General features: G+C 45.3%; 2 protein-coding genes across 6 annotated transcripts; both read right to left on the minus strand.

Annotated features, from left to right (window-relative positions):
* Positions 1–7,764: 7,764 nt before the first annotated feature.
* Positions 7,765–22,764, minus strand: LOC112236949 (NACHT, LRR and PYD domains-containing protein 12). 5 transcript variants are annotated; one of them, XM_042296830.1, is made up of 9 exons: positions 22,326–22,764; positions 20,826–20,998; positions 18,656–18,935; positions 17,913–17,945; positions 13,810–15,553; positions 11,924–12,091; positions 11,337–11,510; positions 11,146–11,192; positions 7,765–8,541 (listed from the first exon to the last, which is right to left on the minus strand). In XM_042296830.1, exons 3-9 carry the CDS (start codon positions 18,924–18,926, stop codon positions 8,006–8,008), a joined length of 2,973 nt encoding a protein of 990 aa, XP_042152764.1. In that variant the 5' UTR covers positions 18,927–18,935; positions 20,826–20,998; positions 22,326–22,764; the 3' UTR covers positions 7,765–8,005. The 5 variants fall into 5 exon arrangements, with proteins under 5 accessions (XP_042152764.1, XP_042152761.1, XP_042152762.1 ...); XM_042296827.1 differs by having other exon boundaries at positions 18,635–18,935; XM_042296828.1 differs by lacking the exon at positions 22,326–22,764 and adding an exon at positions 21,894–22,115 and having other exon boundaries at positions 18,635–18,935.
* LOC121839232 lies at positions 8,666–10,302 on the minus strand. The gene is made up of 2 exons (XM_042296839.1): positions 9,911–10,302; positions 8,666–9,834 (listed from the first exon to the last, which is right to left on the minus strand). Exons 1-2 carry the CDS (start codon positions 10,273–10,275, stop codon positions 8,955–8,957), a joined length of 1,245 nt encoding a protein of 414 aa, XP_042152773.1. The 5' UTR covers positions 10,276–10,302; the 3' UTR covers positions 8,666–8,954.
* Positions 22,765–22,808: the final 44 nt, after the last annotated feature.

Consider the following 22,808-nt stretch of genomic DNA (forward strand, 5'->3'; position numbering starts at 1 on the left):
TAGGTAGGTAAGTAAGTAGGTAGGTAAGTAGGTAAGTAGGTAGGTAGGCAGGTAAGTAGGTAGGTAGGCAGGCAGGCAAGCAGATGGGCAGGCAGGCAAGCAGGCAAGTGGGTGGGCAAGTGGGTGGGCAGGCAGGGTGGGCAGGTAAGCAGACAGGCAGGCAGGCAAGCAGGCAAGCAGGTGGGTGGGCAGGCAGGCAGGCAGGCAGGCAGGCAGGCAGGCAGGTGGGCAGGCAGGTGGGCAGGTGGGCAGGCAGGCAGGCAGGTGGGCAGGTGGGTAGATGGGTAGGCAGGTGGGTGGGCAGGTAGGTGGGCAAGCAGGCAGGTAAGCAGGCAGGCAGGTAGTTAGGCAGGCAGGCAGGTAGGTAGGTAGGCGGATAGGTAGATAGGTAGGTAGGTAAGTAGGTAGGTCGGTAGGTGAATAGGTAGGTAGGTAGGTAAGTAGGTAGGTAGGTAGGTGAATAGGTAGGTAGGTGGATAGGTAGGTAGGCAGGTAGGTAGGTAGGTAGGTAGGCAGGTAGGCAGGTAGGTAAGTAAGTAGGTAGACAGGTAGGTAGGTAGGTAGGTAGGTAGTTAGGTAGGCGGATAGGGAGGTAGGCGGATAGGTAGGTAGGTAGGCAGGTAGGTAGGCAAGTAGGTAGGTAGGCAGGTTGGTAGGTAAGTAGGTAGGTAGGCAGGTTGGTAGGTAAGTAGGTAGGTGAATAGGTAGGTAGGTGAATAGGTAGGTAGGTGGATAGGTATGTAGGCAGGTAGGTAGGTAGGTAGGTAGGTAGGTAGGTAGGTAGGCAGGTAGGTACGTAGGTAAGTAGGTAGGTAGACAGGTAGGTAGGTAGGTAGGTAGTTAGGTAGGCGGATAGGGAGGTAGGCGGATAGGTAGGTAGGCAGGTAGGTAGGCAAGTAGGTAGGCAGGCAGGTTGGTAGGTAAGTAGGTAGGCAGGTTGGTAGGTAAGTAGGTAGGTAGGTAAGTAGGTAGGTAGGTAGGTAGGTAGGTAAGTAGGTAGGTAGGTAGGTAAGTAGGTAGGTAGGCTGGTGGGTAGGTAGATAGGCTGGTGCTTAGGTAGGTAGGCGGATAGGTAGGTAGGTAGGCTTGTGGGTAGGTAGGTAGGCGGATAGGGGGATAGGTAGGCAGGCAGGTGGGCAGGAGGTGGTAGGTAGGCAGGCAGGCAGGAGGTAGGCAGGCAGGCGGGCAGGCAGTTAGGCAGGCAGGTAGGGCAGGATGGCAGGCAGGCAGGCAGGCAGGCAGGTAAGGCAGGCAGGCAGGCAGGTGGCGGGAGGCAGGCAGGCAGGTAAGCAGGGTGGGCAGGTGGGTGGAGCAGGCAGGTGGGTAAGCAGGCAGGCAGGCAGGCAGGCAAGGCAGGCAGGCAGGCAGGCAAGCAGGCAGGTGAACAGGCAGGCAGGCAGGTAAGGCAGGTGGGTAGGCTGGTGGGCAGGCAGATAGGGCTGGTGGTTAGGTAGGCAGGCGGATAGGCAGGCAGGTAGGCTTGTGGGCAGGCAGGCAGGCGGCAGGTAGGCAGGCAGGTAGGCTTCTGGGCAGGCAGGTAGGTAGGTAGGCAAGGGGGATAGGCAGGCAGGTGGGTAGGTAGGCAGGTAGGCAGGCAGGTAGGTAGGAGGTAGGTAGGTAGGGCGGGCAGGTAGTTAGGCAGGTAGGGTAGGCAGGCATTCGGTAGGCAGGTAGGCAAGTAGGCAGGGTAGGTAAGGTAGGGTAGGTAAGGTAGGTGGGCAGGTAGTTAGGCAGGTAGGTAGGCAGGTAGGCAGACAGGTAGGTAGGCAGGCAGGCAAGCAGGCAGGTCGGTGGGTGGCAGGGGCAGGCAGGCAAGGCAGGCAGGCAGGGTGAATAGGCAGGTGGCAGGCAGGCAGGCGGGCAGGTAAGGCAGGCAGGCAGGGTAGGCAGGTAGGCAGGTAGGTAGGCAGGTAGGTAGGCAGGTAGGAGGCAGGCAGGCAGGCAGGTAGGGGTAGGGGTAGGTAGGCGGATAGGGAGGTAGGCGGATAGGTAGGTAGGTAGGCAGGTAGGTAGGCAAGTAGGTGGTAGGCAGGCAGGTAGGTAAGTAGGTAGGTAGGTGAGGTAGGTAGGTGGGTAGGAAGGTGGCAGGTAGGTAGGCAGGTAAAGGTAGGTAGGTAGGTAGGTAGGCAGAAGTAGGCAGGTAGGCAAGGCAGGCAGGAGGTAGGCGGCAGGCAGGCAGGTAGGCAGGTGGGCAGGCAGGCAGGTAGTAGGTGCAGGCAGGGTGGGTAAGTAGGCAGGTAGGCAGGTGGGCAGGTGGCAAAGGCAGGCAGGGGTAAGCAGGTGGGGCAAGCAGTGCAGGCAAGCAGGGTGGGTGGGCAAGCAGGCAGGTGGGTAAGTGGGCAGGTGGGCAGGCAGGCAAGCAGATGGGCAGGCAGGCAAGCAGGTGGGCAGGCAGGCAGGCAAGTGGGCAGGCAGGGTGGGCAGGCAGGCAGGCAGGCAAGGCAGGCAGGCAGGGTAGGCAGGCAGGGCAGGCAGGGTGGGTGGGCAGGTGGGTGGGCAGGGGCAGGCAGGTGGGTGGGCAGGCAGGCAGGGTGCAGGCAGGCAGGGTGGGTAGGCAGGTGGGTGGGGGTGCAGGCAGGGGCAGGGGCAGGAAGGCAGGCAGGAAGGTAGGTAGGTAGGTAGGTAGGTAGGTAGGTAGGTAGGTAGGTAGGTATATAAGAAGACATATAGAGAGGGAGATCATGTCTTTGATGTATTGATGCTGTCAATCCGAAATTCCTTTTTGATACTGTCGCAAAGCTAACTAAAAAGCAGCATTCCCCAAGAGAGGATGACTTTCACTTTAGCAGTGATAAATTCATGAACTTCTTTGAGGAAAAGATTATGATTATTAGAAAGCAAATTACGGACTCCTCTTTAAATCTGCGTATTCCTTCGAAGCTCAGTTGTCCTGAGTCTGCACAACTCTGCCAGGACCTAGGATCAAGGGAGACACTCAAGTGTTTTAGTACTATATCTCTTGACACAATGATGAAAATAATCATGGCCTCTAAACTTTCAAGCTGCATACTGGACCCTATTCCAACTAAACTACTGAAAGAGCTGCTTCCTGTGCTTGGCCCTCCTATGTTGAACATAATAAACGGCTCTCTATCCACCGGATGTGTACCAAACTCACTAAAAGTGGCAGTAATAAAGCCTCTCTTGAAAAAGCCAAACCTTGATCCAGAAAATATAAAAAACTATCGGCCTATATCGAATCTTCCATTCCTCTCAAAAATGTTAGAAAAGGCTGTTGCGCAGCAACTTACTGCCTTCCTGAAGACAAACAATGTATACGAAATGCTTCAGTCTGGTTTTAGACCCCATCATAGCACTGAGACGGCACTTGTGAAGGTGGTAAATGATATTTTAATGGCATCGGACCGAGGCTCTGCATCTGTCCTCGTGCTCTAGACCTTAGTGCTGCTTTTGATACCATCGATCACCACATTCTTTTGGAGAGATTGGAAACCCAAATTGGTCTACACGGACAAGTTCTGGCCTGGTTTAGATCTTATCTGTCGGAAAGATATCAGTTTGTCTCTGTGAATGGTTTGTCCTCTGACAAATCAACTGTAAATTTCGGTGTTCCTCAAGGTTCCGTTTTTGGAACACTATTGTTTTCACTATATATTTTACCTGTTGGGGATGTTATTCGAAAACATAATGTTAACTTTCACTGCTATGCGGATGACACACAGCTGTACATTTCAATGAAACATGGTGAAGCCCCAAAATTGCCCTTGCTAGAAGCATGTGTTTCAGACATAAGGAAGTGGATGGCTGCAAACTTTCTACTTTTAAACTCGGACAAAACAGAGATGCATGTTCTAGGTCCCAAGAAACAAAGAGATCTTCTGTTGAATCTGACAATTAATCTTAATGGTTGTACAGTCGTCTCAAATAAAACTGTGAAGGACCTCGGCATTACTCTGGACCCTGACCCTCTTTTGAAGAACATATCAAGACCATTTCAAGGACAGCTTTTTTCCATCTACGTAACATTGCAAAAATCAGAAACTTTCTGTCCAAAAATGATGCAGAAAAATTAATCCATGCTTTTGTCACTTCTAGGTTAGACTACTGCAATGCTCTACTTTCCGGCTACCCGGATAAAGCACTAAATAAACTTCAGTTGGTGCTAAATACGGCTGCTAGAATCCTGACTAGAACCAAAATATTAGATCATATTACTCCAGTGCTAGCCTCTCTACACTGGCTTCCTGTCAAAGCAAGGGCTGATTTCAAGGTTTTACTGCTAACCTACAAAGCATTACATGGGCTTGCTCCTACCTATCTCTCTGATTTGGTCCTGCCATACATACCTACACGTACGCTACGGTCACAAGACGCAGGCCTCCTAATTGTCCCTAGAATTTCTAAGCAAACAGCTGGAGGCAGGGCTTTCTCCTATAGAGCTCCATTTTTATGGAACGGTCTGCCTACCCATGTCAGAGACGCAAACTCGGTCTCAACCTTTAAGTCTTTACTGAAGACTCATCTCTTCAGTGGGTCATATGATTGAGTGTAGTCTGGCCCAGGAGTGGGAAGGTGAATGGAAAGGCTCTGGAGCAACGAACCGCCCTTGCTGTCTCTGCCTGGCCGGTTCCCCTCTTTCCACTGGGATTCTCTGCCTCTAACCCTATTACAGGGGCTGAGTCACTGGCTTACTGGGGCTCTCTCATGCCGTCCCTGGAAGGGGTGCGTCACCTGAGTGGGTTGATTCACTGATGTGGTCATCCTGTCTGTGTTGGCGCCCCCCCTTGAGTTGTGCCATGGCGGAGATCTTTGTGGGCTATACTCGGCCCTGTCTCAGGATGGTAAGTTGGTGGTTGAAGATATCCCTCTAGTGGTGTGGGGGCTGTGCTTTGGCAAAGTGGGTGGGGTTATATCCTTCCTGTTTGGCCCTGTCCGGGGGTGTCCTCGGATGGGTCCACAGTGTCTCCTGACCCCTCCTGTCTCAGCCTCCAGTATTTATGCTGCAGTAGTTTATGTGTCGGGGGGCTAGGGTCAGTTTGTTATATCTGGAGTACTTCTCCTGTCCTATTCGGTGTCCTGTGTGAATCTAAGTGTGCGTTCTCTAATTCTCTCCTTCTCTCTCTCGGAGGACCTGAGCCCTAGGACCATGCCCCAGGATTACCTGACATGATGACTCCTTGCTGTCCCCAGTCCACCTGGCCATGCTGCTGCTCCAGTTTCAACTGTTCTGCCTTCTTATTATACGACCATGCTGGTCATTTATGAACATTTGAACATCTTGGCCATGTTCTGTTATAATCTCCACCCGGCACAGCCAGAAGAGGACTGGCCACCCCACATATGCTCTCTCTAATTCTCTCTTTTTTTCTCTCTCTCGGAGGACCTGAGCCCTAGGACCATGCCCCAGGACTACCTGACATGATGACTCCTTGCTGTCCCCAGTCCATCTGACCGTGCTGCTGCTCCAGTTTCAACTGTTCTGCCTTATTATTATACGACCATGCTGGTCATTTATGAACATTTGAACATCTTGGCCATGTTCTGTTATAATCTCCACCCGGCACAGCCAGAAGAGGACTGGCCACCCCACATAGCCTGGTTCCTCTCTAGGTTTCTTCCTAGGTTTTGGCCTTTCTAGGGAGTTTTTCCTAGCCACCGTGCTTCTACACCTGCATTGCTTGCTGTTTGGGGTTTTAGGCTGGGTTTCTGTACAGCACTTTGAGATATCAGCTGATGTACGAAGGGCTATATAAATAAATTTGATTTGATTTGATACTGCTGCAGCGTGTTAGGCCTTGGTTAGAGAGGAGAGAGGGGCATCACCCAGCTTATCTTAGAGGACATCAGTACAGGCTGGGGGAGGATGCCCTTGGACATGTTCTCATTCCTACAACACTGTATGACTACCTCTCTAACTGTCTATGTCTAATTTGGTGGAATCTTTACTAATATGCATACTATAGATACATACACATGAATGGTAATAATATAGTTACTACAAGGTATACTCCAAGGGAATCCATTGATCATTTACTGACCATGCACAAATGTGTTGCAACAGCCCCTGTCGTCCATTGTGATCTATAGGAGCTTCTCTGTTACATATCAGTGGGGTAAATACCAGGGAAAATGAGCTTGTGCAGACTGGCCCTCTGAGTCCATGTTTGTGGATGGACCATAATGGATTCTTAAAGCGATGAATGGCTTATAGGCATGACAGCCATGTTTCAGCGGGATGGGCTTATCCACGGCACAGGGCACTAAGGATATTAGGGAATCAGCGTAAAGCGCAGAGGAGACGACGACGGGAATAAAGCCTTGGCTCGCTGGTAAACCCTCTCCCTCCTCCCTCGCCAGCCAGACCAGCCTGGAAACATACGTGGTGGAGATGAGGAAGCAAGAAGACTTGGCACACAGCCATATTGTGTGTTCATATCCCCATTACTTGTTGTGTGGTTCATTTTGTGGGCCATAGCCAACAATTAATAAGTGTCACTCAATCTGCCATCATAGTGACTGGAGGTCATCGTTGTCTGTTGTGGCAGTGTCTTTCAGGATGAATGTCTGCTGGAATGCCTTGGTAGTCCATACGGAACAATGACTGGATTGGATGGAAGCCAATTTCCTAATGACTGTGAGTGAGCGAGGTAGCCTATCATAGATGTGCCAACAAGCAACCAGGCATCCATAATATAGGTCCAATATATGAATGTACTTCTCCTTATACAGTATATCTCTTTCAACAGTTGGCAAGGTATTTGTTATCTATTCAGATATATTTTTAACTAAGCGCAGAAATCCAGATTAATAAAATTCCTGTCATTAAAACACATTACAAAAATGAAGCACTAACATTTGTCTTGTTTGAAGTAATTACAACCTAGTGTCATGTTTCACAGTTTAAACATGAAGAACTCTCTCCTCGGCACGCACGCACACACACACACACACACACAAATATCTCCACAACCCAATCTGCTGAGGCTCCCCTGTCCTGTCAGAGTGGGACTGAGGCAGAGGTTTGATTTATGTGGCACCCCCCACTGTGAATTAGAGACCACAGGTCGAACACTATTTTTCTTTGTGAGCAGGGGCATGCTCATGGCTAAAACCAGGGCAAACACCGTTTATCATTAGCTTGACGACAGCATTCCTTAGGCGAATTAACCACGCCACCATATCGACTGGCACGGGCCGGGAGTCTGCGCCCCTTCACTTTGATTCATCTCCCAGAATTCCCATTTCAACTCTATCAAAGTAATCTCAGTGAAGACACAGCATTGATCTCTAACACCACACACACACACACACACACACACACACACACACACACACACACACACACACACACACACACACACACACACACCAAGTCAAACCAGGTCTGCAGTGTGCTTCTTACCTCTTCTTCTAGATGCAGAGATGATCTGCACTTGCATACTAACAGGCCTATGAAGTGATGTTTACCCTTGCCCATTCATGTACTGTAACCTATTGCTGCTCACTGCCTTGTGCCTCAGTCTCTCAATAATATCAAATAAGTGTCTGTACCAGAGGAGGCTGTTGAGGGGAGGACAGCTGATAATAATGTCTGGAATGGAGTAAATGGAATGGCATTAAGTTATTTGATACCATTCTACTGATTCCTCTCCAGTCATTACCACAAGCCCGTCCTCCCCAGTTAAGGTGCCACCAGCCTCCTGTGGTATGTACTACGTATCCTACTTTAGTAAAATATTGAAAGACGCCAACAGCACCTATGCTTATTGTATCTAAAAGTAGAACGTAAAAAAAAACGGAACATTCTAGAAACATTTTATTACAAACAATAAAGAAAAGCAATAACAACTGGAGATTTTAAATGGGAGTTTTTTTTACAGCAATGGGGTGATTCTAGTTACAAGGTCAGTCAGCTTTAGAGATGTACGGTATATTCATGTCATGATTAGAGTGAAACATATCCCATCAGGTCACCCAGATGTGATTGAACAGGAAGGAGTATGACTTCTCTGAAGACTCAGGTGTTCCTCCAGGACACAGGAGGTTATTCTACCTGACACAGGGTCACAGTCCCTGTGTCACCCCTTACATAAAACCCTGGGTAGACAGGCTCAGTGAATGTAGAGTGGAATGTGTGCAGGTGGGTCAGTGTGTCAGAGGAGACGCTGTAGAAGGACAGCGTGCCGGCCGGCCAGTCCAGATACACTCCCACTCTGTTGGAGCGGGACGTGGGGACAGGTATGTCAGTTCTCTTATAATTGTGCCTGGCAGAGTAACTGTCATAAAAGCTGTTCAGATTCCAGGACTTGTCATTGGCTCCAAGCCGACTGTCAGGACCCTTTCCTCTCCTGCTGATTCCTTTATATGTTACTGCGATACAAGCCCTCCCACTCAACTCTACCTCCCAGTAGCAGCACCCAGTCAGACCCTCTCTACACAGCACCTGTTCATAGTCCTCAAATCTCTCTGGGTGATCAGAATACGGCTGCTCCCTCCAGGTCCATTCCACCTTCCTGTTCTCCTCAGACAGAGAGAGGGTTCTGTGTGCTGTGTTTGGGTCCAGTGTCAGATCACAGGCATCTAAATGGGGGAGAACAGGATTGAAATATACTGTATTTGGAGAGAAAAACACTTGGAAAGCATGTATTTGAAAATGCACAGTATGTCACGTCTGTCGAAAGAAGCGGACCAAGGTGCAGCGTGGTGAGATAACATATTCTTTTTATTTGAATGAATGTCGCCAACAAAGACACGACCGTGACACTTAACTGGGCTATAATGCCACTAACAAAGTTAACTACCCACAAAGACAGGTGGGAAAAAGGGCTACCTAAGTATGGTTCCCAATCAGAGACAATGATAGACAGCTGTCCCTGATGGAGAACCATACCCGGCCAAAACAAAGAAATACAAAACATAGAAAATAGAACATAGAATGCCCACCCAAATCACACCCTGACCAAAACAAAATAGAGACATAAAAAGCTCTAAGATCAGGGCGTGACACAGTATTTACACAAACATTTAAATATTCCCATGCATTTGACCCCGGGTCTGTTTGGAATTTGAAATACTGTATTCAGGAATATGTTTTTAAAAAATACTTTAAAGTATTTCCAATAGAATAAGTTGATTAGGGCAACATTATTTGTGAAAATACTAACATACACAGAAAATAACCATTTAAAACCCAGGTCCAACACACACAGCCTATGTCCATGCATTAAACCCAGGTCCATCACACACAGCCTATGTCCATGCATTAAACCCAGGTCCACCACACACAGCCTATATCCATGAATTAAACCCAGGTCCACCACACGCAGCCTATATCCATGCATTAAACTCAGGTCCACCACACACAGTCTATGTCCATGCATTAAACCCAGGTCCAACACACACAGTCTATGTCCATGCATTAAACCCAGGTCCACCACACGCAGCCTATATCCATGCATTAAACCCAGGTCCACCACACGCAGCCTATATCCATGCATTAAACCCAGGTCCACCACACGCAGCCTATGTCCATGCATTAAACCCAGGTCCACTACACACAGCCTATGTCCATGCATTAAACCCAGGTCCACCACACGCAGCCTATATCCATGCATTAAACCCAGGTCCACCACACGCAGCCTATATCCATGCATTAAACCCAGGTCCACCACACGCAGCCTATATCCATGCATTAAACCCAGGTCCAACACACGCAGCCTATATCCATGCATTAAACCCAGGTCCACCACACGCAGCCTATATCCATGCATTAAACCCAGGTCCACCACACGCAGCCTATATCCATGCATTAAACCCAGGTCCACCACACGCAGCCTATATCCATGCATTAAACCCAGGTCCACCACACACAGCCTATGTCCATGCATTAAACCCAGGTCCACCACACACAGTCTGTCCATGCATTAAACCCAGGTCCACCACACGCAGCCTATATCCATGCATTAAACCCAGGTCCACCACACACAGCCTATATCCATGCATTAAACCCAGGTCCACCACACGCAGCCTATATCCATGCATTAAACCCAGGTCCACCACACAAAGCCTATATCCATGCATTAAACCCAGGTCCACCACACACAGTCTATGTCCATGCATTAAACCCAGGTCCACCACACGCAGCCTATATCCATGCATTAAACCCAGGTCCACCACACACAGCCTATATCCATGCATTAAACCCAGGTCCACCACACACAGCCTATATCCATGCATTAAACCCAGGTCCACCACACGCAGCCTATATCCATGCATTAAACTCAGGTCCACCACACACAGTCTATGTCCATGCATTAAACCCAGGTCCAACACACACAGTCTATGCCCAGCATTAAACCCAGGTGTCCATGCATTAAACCCAGGTCCACCACACACAGCCTATATCCATGCATTAAACCCAGGTCCACCACACACAGTCTATGTCCATGCATTAAACCCAGGTCCACCACACGCAGCCTATATCCATGCATTAAACCCAGGTCCACCACACGCAGCCTATATCCATGCATTAAACCCAGGTCCACCACACACAGTCTATGTCCATGCATTAAACCCAGGTCCACCACACGCAGCCTATATCCATGCATTAAACCCAGGTCCACCACACACAGCCTATATCCATGCATTAAACCCAGGTCCACCACACACAGCCTATATCCATGCATTAAACCCAGGTCCAGCCTATATCCATGCATTAAACCCAGGTCTACCACACACAGTCTATGTCCATGCATTAAACCCAGGTCCACCACACACAGCCTATATCCATGCATTAAACCCAGGTCCACCACACGCAGCCTATATCCATGCATTAAACCCAGGTCCACCACACACAGTTTATATCCATGCATTAAACCCAGGTCCACCACACACAGTCTATGTCCATGCATTAAACCCAGGTCCACCACACACAGCCTATATCCATGCATTAAACCCAGGTCCAACACACACAGCCTATATCCATGCATTAAACCCAGGTCCACCACACACAGCCTATATCCATGCATTAAACCCAGGTCCAACACACACAGCCTATATCCATGCATTAAACCCAGGTCCACCACACACAGCCTATGTCCATGCATTAAACCCAGGTCCAACACACACAGCCTATAATGCAAAAAAAACACAAAAAATAATAATAAATTAAACAAAAAAACTCACATTTTTGGGGCCCTGATTTTAACCTGCACCTTCTACCATGGTCCACACTATAGGAAAAGCAGAGGAGCAGACAGTCAATTAGTCTCACACACACACACACACACTTTACTGTAAACACGCAGAGGACGGAGACATACTGGAGAATACATTGTGTTACATTGAGTACTGATTGATCCAAAACCTCAACATACTTGAGTTTCTCCAGTTTACAGTGTGGATCCTCCCATATAGCATAGAGCAGCTTCACTCCTGAGTCTCCTGGGTCATTGTAGCTCAGGTCCAGCTCTCTCAGGTGGGAGGGGTTTGACCTCAGAGCTGAAGCCAGAGCAGCACATCCTTCCTCTGTGACCTGACAGCCTGACAGCCTGCATGAGGATTTCACATGAATATCAAAAATTACAGATGCATTTTGCTTCTTCTCTCAAAGTTGACATGGATTAAACTTCAGTCTAAAATGTGACGTTCACATTGGACTATGATAAGGTACTGTACGAGGTACTAAACTATTTCTGACACTTCTAAACCATGTTGCTCACAAACAAGGAAAACTAAAGTATTGCTAAAATAGTTATATTCCGATGGCTACAATATTGCTAAAAAATAATTGCTGAATTAATTATTGGAGAAAATGAAAATGATGTGGATTTAAAAGTTTGTTTTACAGGACCTTTGTTTTGCAGTATTGAAACTGAAAGTTAATTAAACTGAAATTGGCCTCTAAACACATGTTGATCTAATGAACAATTATTACTTGTTGAACAAGTACAGGAATACTCACTTCAGTGTCACCAGTTTACATTGTGGACTTTGCAGTCCAGCAGAGAGCAGCTTCACTCCTAAATCCTGCAGGTCGTTGCCACTCAGGTCCAGCTCTTTCAAGTGTGAGGAGATGAGAGCTGTGCCCAGCGCTTTGCAGCATCGTTTTGAGAGGTTACATTGATTCAGCCTAAATGAGATGTTTAAAATAGACAATGAGGTTTTACAGCATGTTATTTGAGAAGTAGCATAGGACTATAACTATATATATACACACATATATATAAATACATATACATATATATATATAAATACATATATATATATATATATATATATAAAAATACATATATATATACACATATACACATATATACACATATATACACACACATATATACACATACATATATATACATATATATATATATATATACAGTGCCTTGCGAAAGTATTCGGCCCCCTTGAACTTTGCAACCTTTTGCCACATTTCAGGCTTCAAACAAAGATATAAAACTGTATTTTTTTGTGAAGAATCAACAACAAGTGGGACACAATCATGAAGTGGAACGACATTTATTGGATATTTCAAACTTTTTTAACAAATCAAAAACTGTTTTATATCTTTATGTTTATGTACTTGGCCATTCTAACACCTGGATATGTTTATTTTTGAACCATTCCATTGTAGATTTTGCTTTATGTTTTGCATCATTGTCTTGTTGGAAGACAAATCTCCGTCCCAGTCTCAGGTCTTTTGCAGACTCCATCAGGTTTTCTTCCAGAATGGTCCTGTATTTGGCTCCATCCATCTTCCCATCAATTTTAACCATCTTCCCTGTCCCTGCTGAAGAAAAGCAGGCCCAAACCATGATGCTGCCACCACCATGTTTGACAGTGGGGATGGTGTGTTCAGGGTGATGAGCTGGGTAGCTTTTACGCCAAACATAACGTTTTGCATTGTTGCCAAAAAATTCAATTTTGGTTTCATCTGACCAGAGCACCTTCTTCCACATGTTTGGTGTGTCTCCCAGGTGGCTTGTGGCAAACTTTAAACGACACTTTTTATGGATATCTTTAAGAAATGGCTTTCTTCTTGCCACTCTTCCATAAAGGCCAGATTTGTGCAATATACGACTCATTGTTGTCCTATGGACAGAGTCTCCCACCTCAGCTGTAGATCTCTGCAGTTCATCCAGAGTGATCATGGACCTCTTGGCTGCATCTCTGATCAGTCTTCTCCTTGTATGAGCTGAAAGTTTAGAGGGACGGCCAGGTCTTGGTAGATTTGCAGTGGTCTGATACTCCTTCCATTTCAATATTATCGCTTGCACAGTGCTCCTTGGGATGTTTAAAGCTTGGGAAATCTTTTTGTATCCAAATCCGGCTTTAAACTTCTTCACAGCAGTATCTCGGACCTGCCTGGTGTGTTCCTTGTTCTTCATGATGCTCTCTGTGCTTTTAACAGACGTCTGAGACTATCACAGTGCAGGTGCATTTATACGGAGACTTGATTACACACAGGTGGATTGTATTTATCATCATTAGTCATTTAGGTCAACATTGGATCATTCAGAGATCCTCACTGAACTTCTGGAGAGAGTTTGCTGCACTGAAAGTAAAGGGGCTGAATAATTTTGCACGCCCAATTTTTCAGTTTTTGATTTGTTAAAAAAGTTTGAAATATCCAATAAATGTCGTTCCACTTCATGATTGTGTCCCACTTGTTGTTGATTCTTCACAAAAAAATACAGTTTTATATCTTTATGTTTGAAGCCTGAAATGTGGCAAAAGGTCGCAAAGTTCAAGGGGGCCGAATACTTTCGCAAGGCACTGGGTATATATATATATTCATTGAAATGTTTCTTCCTGATGATCAGGATTTAAAATGTCCTAACAGTTACTCACAGGGCTGTTCTGGAGGCTTTGACTACTGGCAGCATCCTCAGAAGACCCTCCTCTGATCTAAAGTATTTCTTCAGGTCAAACACATCCAGCTCTTCTTCTGAAGTCAGCAACACAAACACCAGAGCTGAAAACAGTGCAGGTGACAGTTTGGCTGCTGAGAGACTTCCTGAGCTCAGGTATCTTTGGATCTCCTTCACTAGAGAATGGTCATTCAGCTCACTCAGACAGTGGAACAGATTGATGCATCTCTCCGGAGAGGGATTCTTCCTGATCTTCATCTTGATGTACTCAACTATTTCCTCATTGGTCTGTGAGCTGCTTCCTGTCTGTGTCAGTAGGCCTTGTAGGAGAGTCTGATTGGACTCCAGTGAGAGGCCCAGAAGGAAACAGAGGAACAGGTCCAGGTGTCCATTCTTACTCTTTAGGGCCTTGTCCACTGCACTCTTGAGTAAGTTCATCATAGGTTGGTGTTTCCGAAGTTTCCGCAAAAAGGAGGAGTTCTGTTGGACCAGTGGGTTTTTATTGCAGTTTATGAATGTGAGAAACACATAAACAGCAGCAAGACACTCCTGGATGCTCAGATGAACAAAGCTGAACACTGTCTTCTGACTGGTCCTCCCCTCCACCTTAAAGATCTCGGTGCACATTCCTGAGTACACGGATGCTTTTCTGACTCCAATGCCACACTCTGTCAGGTCTTCCTCATAGAAGATAAGATATCCCTTCTCCAGCTGATGAAAAGCCAGCTCTCCAAGTTTGAGGACTATGTTGTCACTTCCTACGGAGTTCCCTTTTGCTCTCATCCTGTCTGTCTGAAAGATCAGGAAGTGTAAGTATGTCTCAGTCAGGGTTTTGGGCAAATCTCCACTCCCTGCTTCATCCAACAGCTTCTCTAGAATAGTGGCTAAAATCCAACAAAACACTGGTATGTGGCACATGATGTGGAGGCTCCTTGATGACTTGACATGGTTGATGATTCTGCTGGCCAGGTTCTTATCACTAATTTTCTTCGTGAAGTACTTCTCCTTCTGTTGGTCATTGAACCCTTGTACCTCTGTCCACTGGTGGATGTATTGACGAGGGATCTGATTGGCTGCAGCAGGTCGGGAGGTTATCCAGATGAGAGCAGAGGGGAGGAGCTCTCCTGTGATGAGGTTTGTGATCAGTTGGTCCAGCGAGGCTGGCTTTGTGTCGTCTGTCAGAACCTTACTGTTGAAGTTCAGAGGAAGTCGACTCTCGTCCAGACCATCAAAGATGAACAGAACTTTAGAACCTTCCCCCAGGGTCTTCACCGGTCCCATGACACTGAAGAATTGATGAAGCAGTTCAATCAGACTGCAGTCCTTTTCCCCCATATTAGAATTCATTTTGCAAAAAGGAAGTGGAAAGATGAAATCAATGTCTTGGTTCTCCTTTCCATCTGCCCAGTCGTGAATAAACTTCTGAACGGAGACAGTCTTTCCCACGCCAGCGATGCCCAGTGTAAGCCCTGTTCTGATTGGCTTCTTTTGATCAGGTCGGGGTTTGAAAATGTTGTTGGCTTCAATAGTGGTCTCTCCTGTGGCTAGTGTTCTGGATTCCAAATGTATGACCTCATGCTCATCTCTGACCCCTCCCCAGGCCCCCTCGATCACATGGAGCTCAGTGTAGATCTGGTCTAGGTAGATGAAATCACCTTCCTTTGACGTCCCCTCATATATACAGCCGTACTTCTTCTTAAGGTAGGATTTCAGTTTGTCTTGGACTGCAAGAAAAATTAAAGATCCAGTGAGTTTACTTTTTATATACTGCCATGGTAACGGTATGTGTTTGTGTGTGTGTATTGACGTCATTATGACGTTTTGTCAAACGTCTTTTTAGCAACCATAAATGATCTGGTTATTTCACCAGATAATAACCAAAATATGACATATTTTACATGATGTCTCGATGTCGGCATGATAGAAGACGTCTTTACCTGGTTGTTACCTGGTTATCTAAGACACTGCATCTCAGTGCTAGAGGCGTCACTACAGACAACCTGGTTCGAATTCAGACTGTATCACAACCGGCCGTGATTGGGAGTCCCATAGGGTGGCACAAAATTGGCCCAACGTTGTCCTAGTTTGGCCGGTGTAGGTCGTCATTGCAAATAAGAATTTGTTCTTAACTCACTTGCCTAGTTAAATAAAAATGGGAAATGGGCTCATGTTCATCCTGTTTCCATTGATCATCCTTGAAATGTTTCTACAACTTGATTGGAGTCCACCTGTGGTAAATTCAATTGATTGGATAGGATTTGGAAAGGCACACACCTGTCTATATAAGGTCCCACAATTGACAGTGCATATCAGAACAAAAACCAAGCCATGAGGTTGAAGGAATTGTCCGTAGAGATCCGAGACAGGATTGTGTCGAGGCACAGATCTGGTGAAGGGTACCGAAACATTTCTGCAGCATTGAAGGTCGGGTTTGGTTTGCCAAAAAAGGCACCAAAACCATAAAAAAGACCATAAAAAACAAGAATCTCTGGTCTGATGAAACCAAGATTGAACTCTTTAATAACGCAGGAGTGGCTTCAGGACAGGTCTCTGAATATCCTTGAGTGGCCTAGCCAGAACCTGGACTTGAACCCGATCAAACATTTTTGGAGAGACTCTGTGCAGCAAAGCTCCCCATCCAACCTGACAGAGCTTGAGAGGATCTGCAGAGAAGAATGGGAGAAACTCCCCAAATACAAGTGTGCCAAGCTTGTAGCGTCATACCCAAGAAGACTGGAGGCTGTAATCACTGCCAAAGGGGCTTGAACAAAAGTTCTGAGTAAAGGGTCTGAATACTTATGTAAATGTGATATCAGTTTAACATTTTTAATACATTTGCAAAAAAATATCTCAAAACCTGTTTTTGCTTGGTCATAACGGGGTGTTGTATGAATATTGATGAGATTAATCTGAATACGTTCCGACTGCACTGTATCTTATCTGGTCTTCTCAAGCAGAACCAGTTTCCTACCAGATTATGACATCATAATGAAGTCACCTGTCCATTGCCATGGAAATTAGGGGTGCTGAAGGTGCTGCAGCTGATACATGTAAATACATTTGGCAAATGTATATAATTATGGCTGTACAGAAAGAAAGAAACAAAATACTAGGCTACACAAGAGAGCATAATCTAGCCACCAAGGAGCAATAGCTTATCTTAAAAAATGTGGCTATTGGTTGCATTCAAGACAAGGTCATTGTTATTGATCTCAGTTTGTCAGTGCCAGAGTATAGGCTGGGATTTCATGTAAAACGATGTAGAATTGCATGAATTAAAGCCGCCCCCACCCGCCGGTCAGCACCTCCAACTCAAAACATTATCCTGCTGCTATTGCCATGTTCACAAATTCGTCTAGTTGTGATGTCGGAAATACGACTGTTTCATTCTTGTGCTTTTTTACTTAACCTGTATTTAACTTGGCAAATCAGTTAAGAACAAATTCTTATTTACGATGACGGCCTACACCGGCCAAACCCAGACGACGCTCGCCCATTTGTCAGCCACCCTATGGGACTCCCAATCACGGCTGGTTGTGATACAACTAGCTTGATAGGCTAGATAACATTACTAATAATAAAGTTAGCAAGCTTGCAAAACATTGACAATATGGTCAAACTACATACATTATCCATATTGATGATGTTGTAGTTGTCAAAAATAGAATTATGGTCATCTTTTGGTTGAGAAAGTCAATCACCACAACATTTTCTCTGAGTTTCCCACTTATACTGTAATTGCGACTGGGAGAGATGTTCAAGTGAAACGTCCCAGTCGGAACTAGACATTTCTGATTTTAATTTATCTTTATTTAACTAGACAAGTCAGCCAAGAACAAAATGTTATTTACAATGACAGCCTAGGAACAGTGGGTTAACTGCTTACCTCTGACTCAGGGGCAGAACGGTGGATTTTTACCGTGTCAGCTCAGGGATTTGATCCAGCAACATTTAGTTTACTGACCCAATGCTCTAACCACTAGGCTACCTGCCGTCCAATAACTCCAACAGTATGTGAACACGGCATATGCACGTTTCAAATTCTGCCCACTGGGTGCTGTTGTGTCGATTCAAACAGCTTACCTCTGACTTCGAAAACCACTGGAGCACTCGGGGCTAGAGAGAGAGAGAGAGAGAGAGAGGTAGAGAGAGAGAGAGAGGTAGAGAGAGAGGTAGAGAGAGAGAGAGGTAGAGAGAGAGAGAGAGAGAGGTAGAGAGAGAGAGAGGAGAGAGAGAGAGAGAGGGGTAGAGAGAGAGAGAGAGAGGGGGTAGAGAGAGAGAGAGAGAGGGGTAGAGAGAGAGAGAGAGAGAGAGGTAGAGAGAGAGAGAGAGAGGTAGAGAGAGAGAGAGGGGTAGAGAGAGAGAGAGAGGGGTAGAGAGAGAGGGGTAGAGAGAGAGAGAGGGGTAGAGAGAGAGAGAGAGAGGTAGAGAGAGAGAGAGAGAGAGAGAGGGGAGAGAGAGAGAGGGGTAGAGAGAGAGAGGAGGGGTAGAGAGAGAGAGAGAGAGGGGAGAGAGAGAGAGAGAGGGGTAGAGAGAGAGAGAGGGGAGAGAGAGAGAGAGAGGGGTAGAGAGAGAGAGAGAGAGGTAGAGAGAGAGAGAGAGAGAGAGGTAGAGAGAGAGAGGTAGAGAGAGAGAGAGAGAGAGAGAGAGGAGAGAGAGAGGTAGAGAGAGAGAGAGAGCGAGAGAGTGTGAAAGAAAGCTCTTGAAGTACATCAGTTTCGTCTGGGATTTTCTCCTGCCTGCCATGTGTTGCTGCTTGTTATGTAAAAATGATAATAATCTTAAACATAGTATAATTGTCTAACCTGCTGCTTCTGTTGTCTCACCCTCATTGTACTGGTTTTTTAACCTATCAGACAGTTGGTTCTGATTAATCTTCCTCAGGATTTCCAGTGAGATCTTCACAGCTCCCTCAGGACCATAGGTCTCCACCATCGTGTTTGTAATGTCCAATCTGTCAGCATTCTCCAGCTGGCTCACTGGAATGTGAGGAAAGCCTTCCAGCACGTCCTGGGTCAGGCGCCATTTAAACGTCTTTAGATCTACTTCGAGCAGGTCCTCCAGAGTGGCCAGCAGAAGCTCAGCAACAAAAGACATTTTGGATCACTGAGGATAAGACATGAGGAAGTTATCTGCAATAGACTTCAGATACACATGACTCATCTGCCATGAAAGTCATGCAGCATTCTTAAAAGTCGAACGCATCCAAGCCGAGCCCCCTACCCGGGAAAATCATTACAGTCCCACCGTTGTAGCTAGTCAGGTGTATTAGTACTGGGCTGGAACTAAAGCCTGCACACCTAGCTCTCCAGGACCAGGATTGGTATTTTCTTGCGACTCAAGCTAGAAAGTGTCTATAACTGACATTACTGGCTAAGCGAAAAACAACGCTTTGAATATGCAGTGCATTCAGAAAGTATTCATACCCCTTCCCTTTTTCCACATTGTGTTACCTTACAGCCTTATTCTAAAATGTATTAAATACAATTCTTTCCTCATCATTCTACACACAATACACCATAATGACTAAGTGAAAACAGGTTTTTAGAAGTGTTAGCAAATTTATTACAAATCCAAAACAGAAATACCTTATTTACATAAGTATTCAGACACTTTGCTATTAGACTCGAAATTGAACTCGGGTGCATCCTGTTTCCATTGATCATCCTTGAGTCCACCTGTGGTAAATTCAATTAATTGGACATGATTTGGAGTGGCACACACCTGTCTATATAAGGTCCCACAGTTGACAGTGTATGTCAGGGCAAAAACCAAGCCATGAGGTCGAAGGAATTGTCCGTTGAGCTCCGAGACAGGATTGTGTCGGGGAACAGATTTGGGGAATGTCTGCAGCATTGAAGGTCCCCAAGAACACAGTGGCCTCCATCATTCTTTAAATGTAAGACGTTTGGAACCAACAAGACTTTTCCTAGAGTTGGTCCCCCGGCCAAACTGACCAATCGGGGGTGAAGGGCCTTGGTCAGGGAGGTGACCAAGAACACGATGGTCACTCTGACAGAGCTCCAGAGTTCCTCTGTGGAGATGGGAGAACCTTCCAGAAGAACAACTATCTCTGCAGCACTCCACCAATCAGGCCTTTACAGTAGAGTGGCCAGACGGAAGCCACTCCTCAGTAAAAGGAACATGACAGCCCGCTTGGAGTTTGCCAAAAGGCACCTAAAGGACTCTCAGACTATGAGAAACAAGATTTTCTGGTCTGATGAAACCAACATTGAACTGAATGCAAAGCGTCACGTCTGGAGGAAACCTGGCACCATCCCTACAGTGAAGCATAGCGGTGGCAGAATCATGCTGTGGGGATGTTTTTAAGCAGCAGGGACTGGGACAATAGTCAGGATCGAGTGAAAAATGAACAGAGAAAAGTATAGAGCGATCCTTGATGAAAACCTGCTCCAGAGCACTCAGGACTTCAGACTGGGGCAAAGGTTGACCTTCCAACGGGACAACAACCCTAAGCGCACAGCCAAGACAAAGCAGGAGTGGCTTTGGGACAAGTCACAATGTCATTGCCTAGCCAGAACCTGGACTTGAACCCGATCAAACATTTTTGGAGCGACTCTGTGCAGCAAAGCTCCCCATCCAACCTGACAGAGCTTGAGAGGATCTGCAGAGAAGAATGGGAGAAACTCCCCAAATACAGGTGTGCCAAGCTTGTAGCGTCATACCCAAGAAGAATCGAGGCTGTAATTTCTGCCAAAGGTGCTTCAACAAAGTACTGAATAAAGGGTCTAAATACTTATGTAAATGTAATATTGATGTTTTTTTATTTGTATTATTTTGCTAAAATTTCTAAAAACCTGTTTTTGCATTGTTATTATGGAGTATTGCTTGTAGATTGATGAGGTGGAAAAACAATTGAATCAATTTTAGGATAAGCCTGTAATGTAACAAAATGTGGAAAAAGTCAGAATACGGTCTGAATACTTTTCAAATGCACTGTATCACTAGCATATTACACACGACCCAACAACTTACAGTAGTGATCATTAGTCATTTATTTCTCCCCTTCGTGTGAAGCTCTGCTCTTCGTTCTGCTGTCTGGTGAACTGAAGGGAGAGTCAAGGTACAAAGCGTTTCACTGATCCACCTCCTCCCTGTAGGAACCAGTTGGTCCCCAACATTGTATCACCACTGTAAGCCTAAACATGCTGTAACAGAGAGAAGAATGTTGGTGAATTGGTTTATACATCAAACAGAATTCAAGTGTACACAGCCAAATATACTCACAGTCAGTGGTGGAAAGTACTTAAGTAAAAAATACTTTAAAGTACTACTTAAGTAGTTTTTTGAGGTATTGTTGACAACTTTTACTTCACTACATTACTAAAGAAAATAATGTACTTTTTACTCCTTACATTTTCCCTGGCACCCAAAAGTACTAGTTACATTTTGAATGCTTAGCAGGACAGGAAAATTGTCTAATTCACACACTTATCAAGAGAACATCCCTGGTCATCCCGAATGCCTCCAATTTGTCAGGTTCACTAAACACAAATGCTTAGTTTGTAAATGATGTCTGAGTGTTGAAGTGTCCCCTCGCTATTTGTAAAAAAAGAAAATCATGCTGTCTGGTTTGCTTAATATAAGGAATTTTAAATGATTTATACTTGTACTTTTAATTTGGATACTTAAGTATATTTTAAACCAAATACTTTTAGACTTTTACTCAAGTAGTATTTTACTGGGTGAATTTCACTTTTACTTCAGTCGTTTTCTATTCAGGTATCTTTACCTTTACTCAAGTACGGCATTTGGGTACTTTTCAACCACTGCCCACAGTTCCTAACCCATTTCCTCATGTCCATCCATAAACCCTTCCTCTCCTCCAAGTACAAGTTAATTAACTACACAAACACTTCATATAGAGCTGGTTTGATAATAAGTAGATTTAAAGAAAAACATTGTGAGAAGCAGTACCTCCTTTTAACAGTGTGTACTGATCCACGTCAGACTTAACACATAACATTAAGTCAGTGTTCTCTTACTCAGTCCAGGCGATACTACTCTCCCTTATACTATATAACCCTTACTCCATTCACTCACTCTGCTCTGTCGTGTGGATTCATTTCTGAAATATTTACTTCATGTAATCTCCGTTTTGAAGATGATATTCTACTTTGTCGTCTCATAATAGAACAACTCGTTTTTTTTTTACGGAGGACCTTACACAACACCAGGAAGTCGCAGTGGAGAGTTTCTTATTAATAGTATTTTAACATTTGGAAACTAGCAATGGTGGAAACTCCCTCCAGCCAATGCCTACAACAATCCTATATGGTTTTAAATCCATGAAGGGGGAGTCCAAGTATCCAACACTTATGTTACAGCTGAAGCATAGTTAATACTTGTATTATAGTATACTTCTGTACAGTTGTATAGTTTATAGTTGTATGGTTGTTGTTTGCGTAGTTTTATAGTGGTTACGTTTTATAGTTGTATTGCTGTTTGTTATTTAACCCCCCAAAATAAACTCACCATGTCAACAAATCGTTCTGCATGTGGTCCGACAGCTTCCAGCTTGAATTAGTTGTCGTGGCTCATCTGAACATGTGTAGTAGGGTTGGGTGATTTGTACCAGTTCAATTGTTACCTACTAATTAGGGTTCCACACGAAACGTTGACCAAAATTACGAATGCTGCCCTCATATCCCATAGTATATATCCCATAGTATAATGCTGCCCTCATATCCCATAGTATATATCCCATAGTATAATGCTGCCCTCATATCCCATAGTGCCCTCATAACCCATAATAATAAAAACACATATTTGTTATAATACCTATCTTTTCAACTAATTGTTGGATGCAACAAAGGGACTGAAAAACCTATACATTTATTCTAGTTATTCTATGGATTTATCAAATACGGTTATTGTTTTGTAGAAACAAATACTTTGTATCCGAATTTTGCCAAATATACAGTGAGAAATGAAATGTAGTAACATTGTAACACAAAT

The sequence above is a fragment of the Oncorhynchus tshawytscha genome, linkage group LG14 (genome assembly GCF_018296145.1).
Source record: "Oncorhynchus tshawytscha isolate Ot180627B linkage group LG14, Otsh_v2.0, whole genome shotgun sequence".
Classification (NCBI taxonomy): Eukaryota; Metazoa; Chordata; class Actinopteri; order Salmoniformes; family Salmonidae; genus Oncorhynchus; species Oncorhynchus tshawytscha.

Excerpts from the sequence above, each read along its gene's own strand:
- LOC112236949 (XM_042296827.1), bottom strand. The coding sequence starts at position 18,926 with ATGTCTTTTGTTGCTGAGCTTCTGCTGGCCACTCTGGAGGACCTGCTC. Across the intron at positions 17,946-18,634 it reads TGAGACAACAGAAGCAGCAG|CCCCGAGTGCTCCAGTGGTT; the intron begins GTTAGACAATTA and ends CTCTCTCTCTAG. Across the intron at positions 15,554-17,912 it reads AGTGGTTTTCGAAGTCAGAG|TCCAAGACAAACTGAAATCC; the intron begins GTAAGCTGTTTG and ends TTTTTCTTGCAG.
- LOC121839232 (XM_042296839.1), bottom strand. The coding sequence starts at position 10,275 with ATGCATGGACATAGACTGTGTGTGGTGGACCTGAGTTTAATGCATGGA. Across the intron at positions 9,835-9,910 it reads GGTTTAATGCATGGATATAG|GCTGTGTGTGGTGGACCTGG; the intron begins GCTGCGTGTGGT and ends GCATGGACATAG.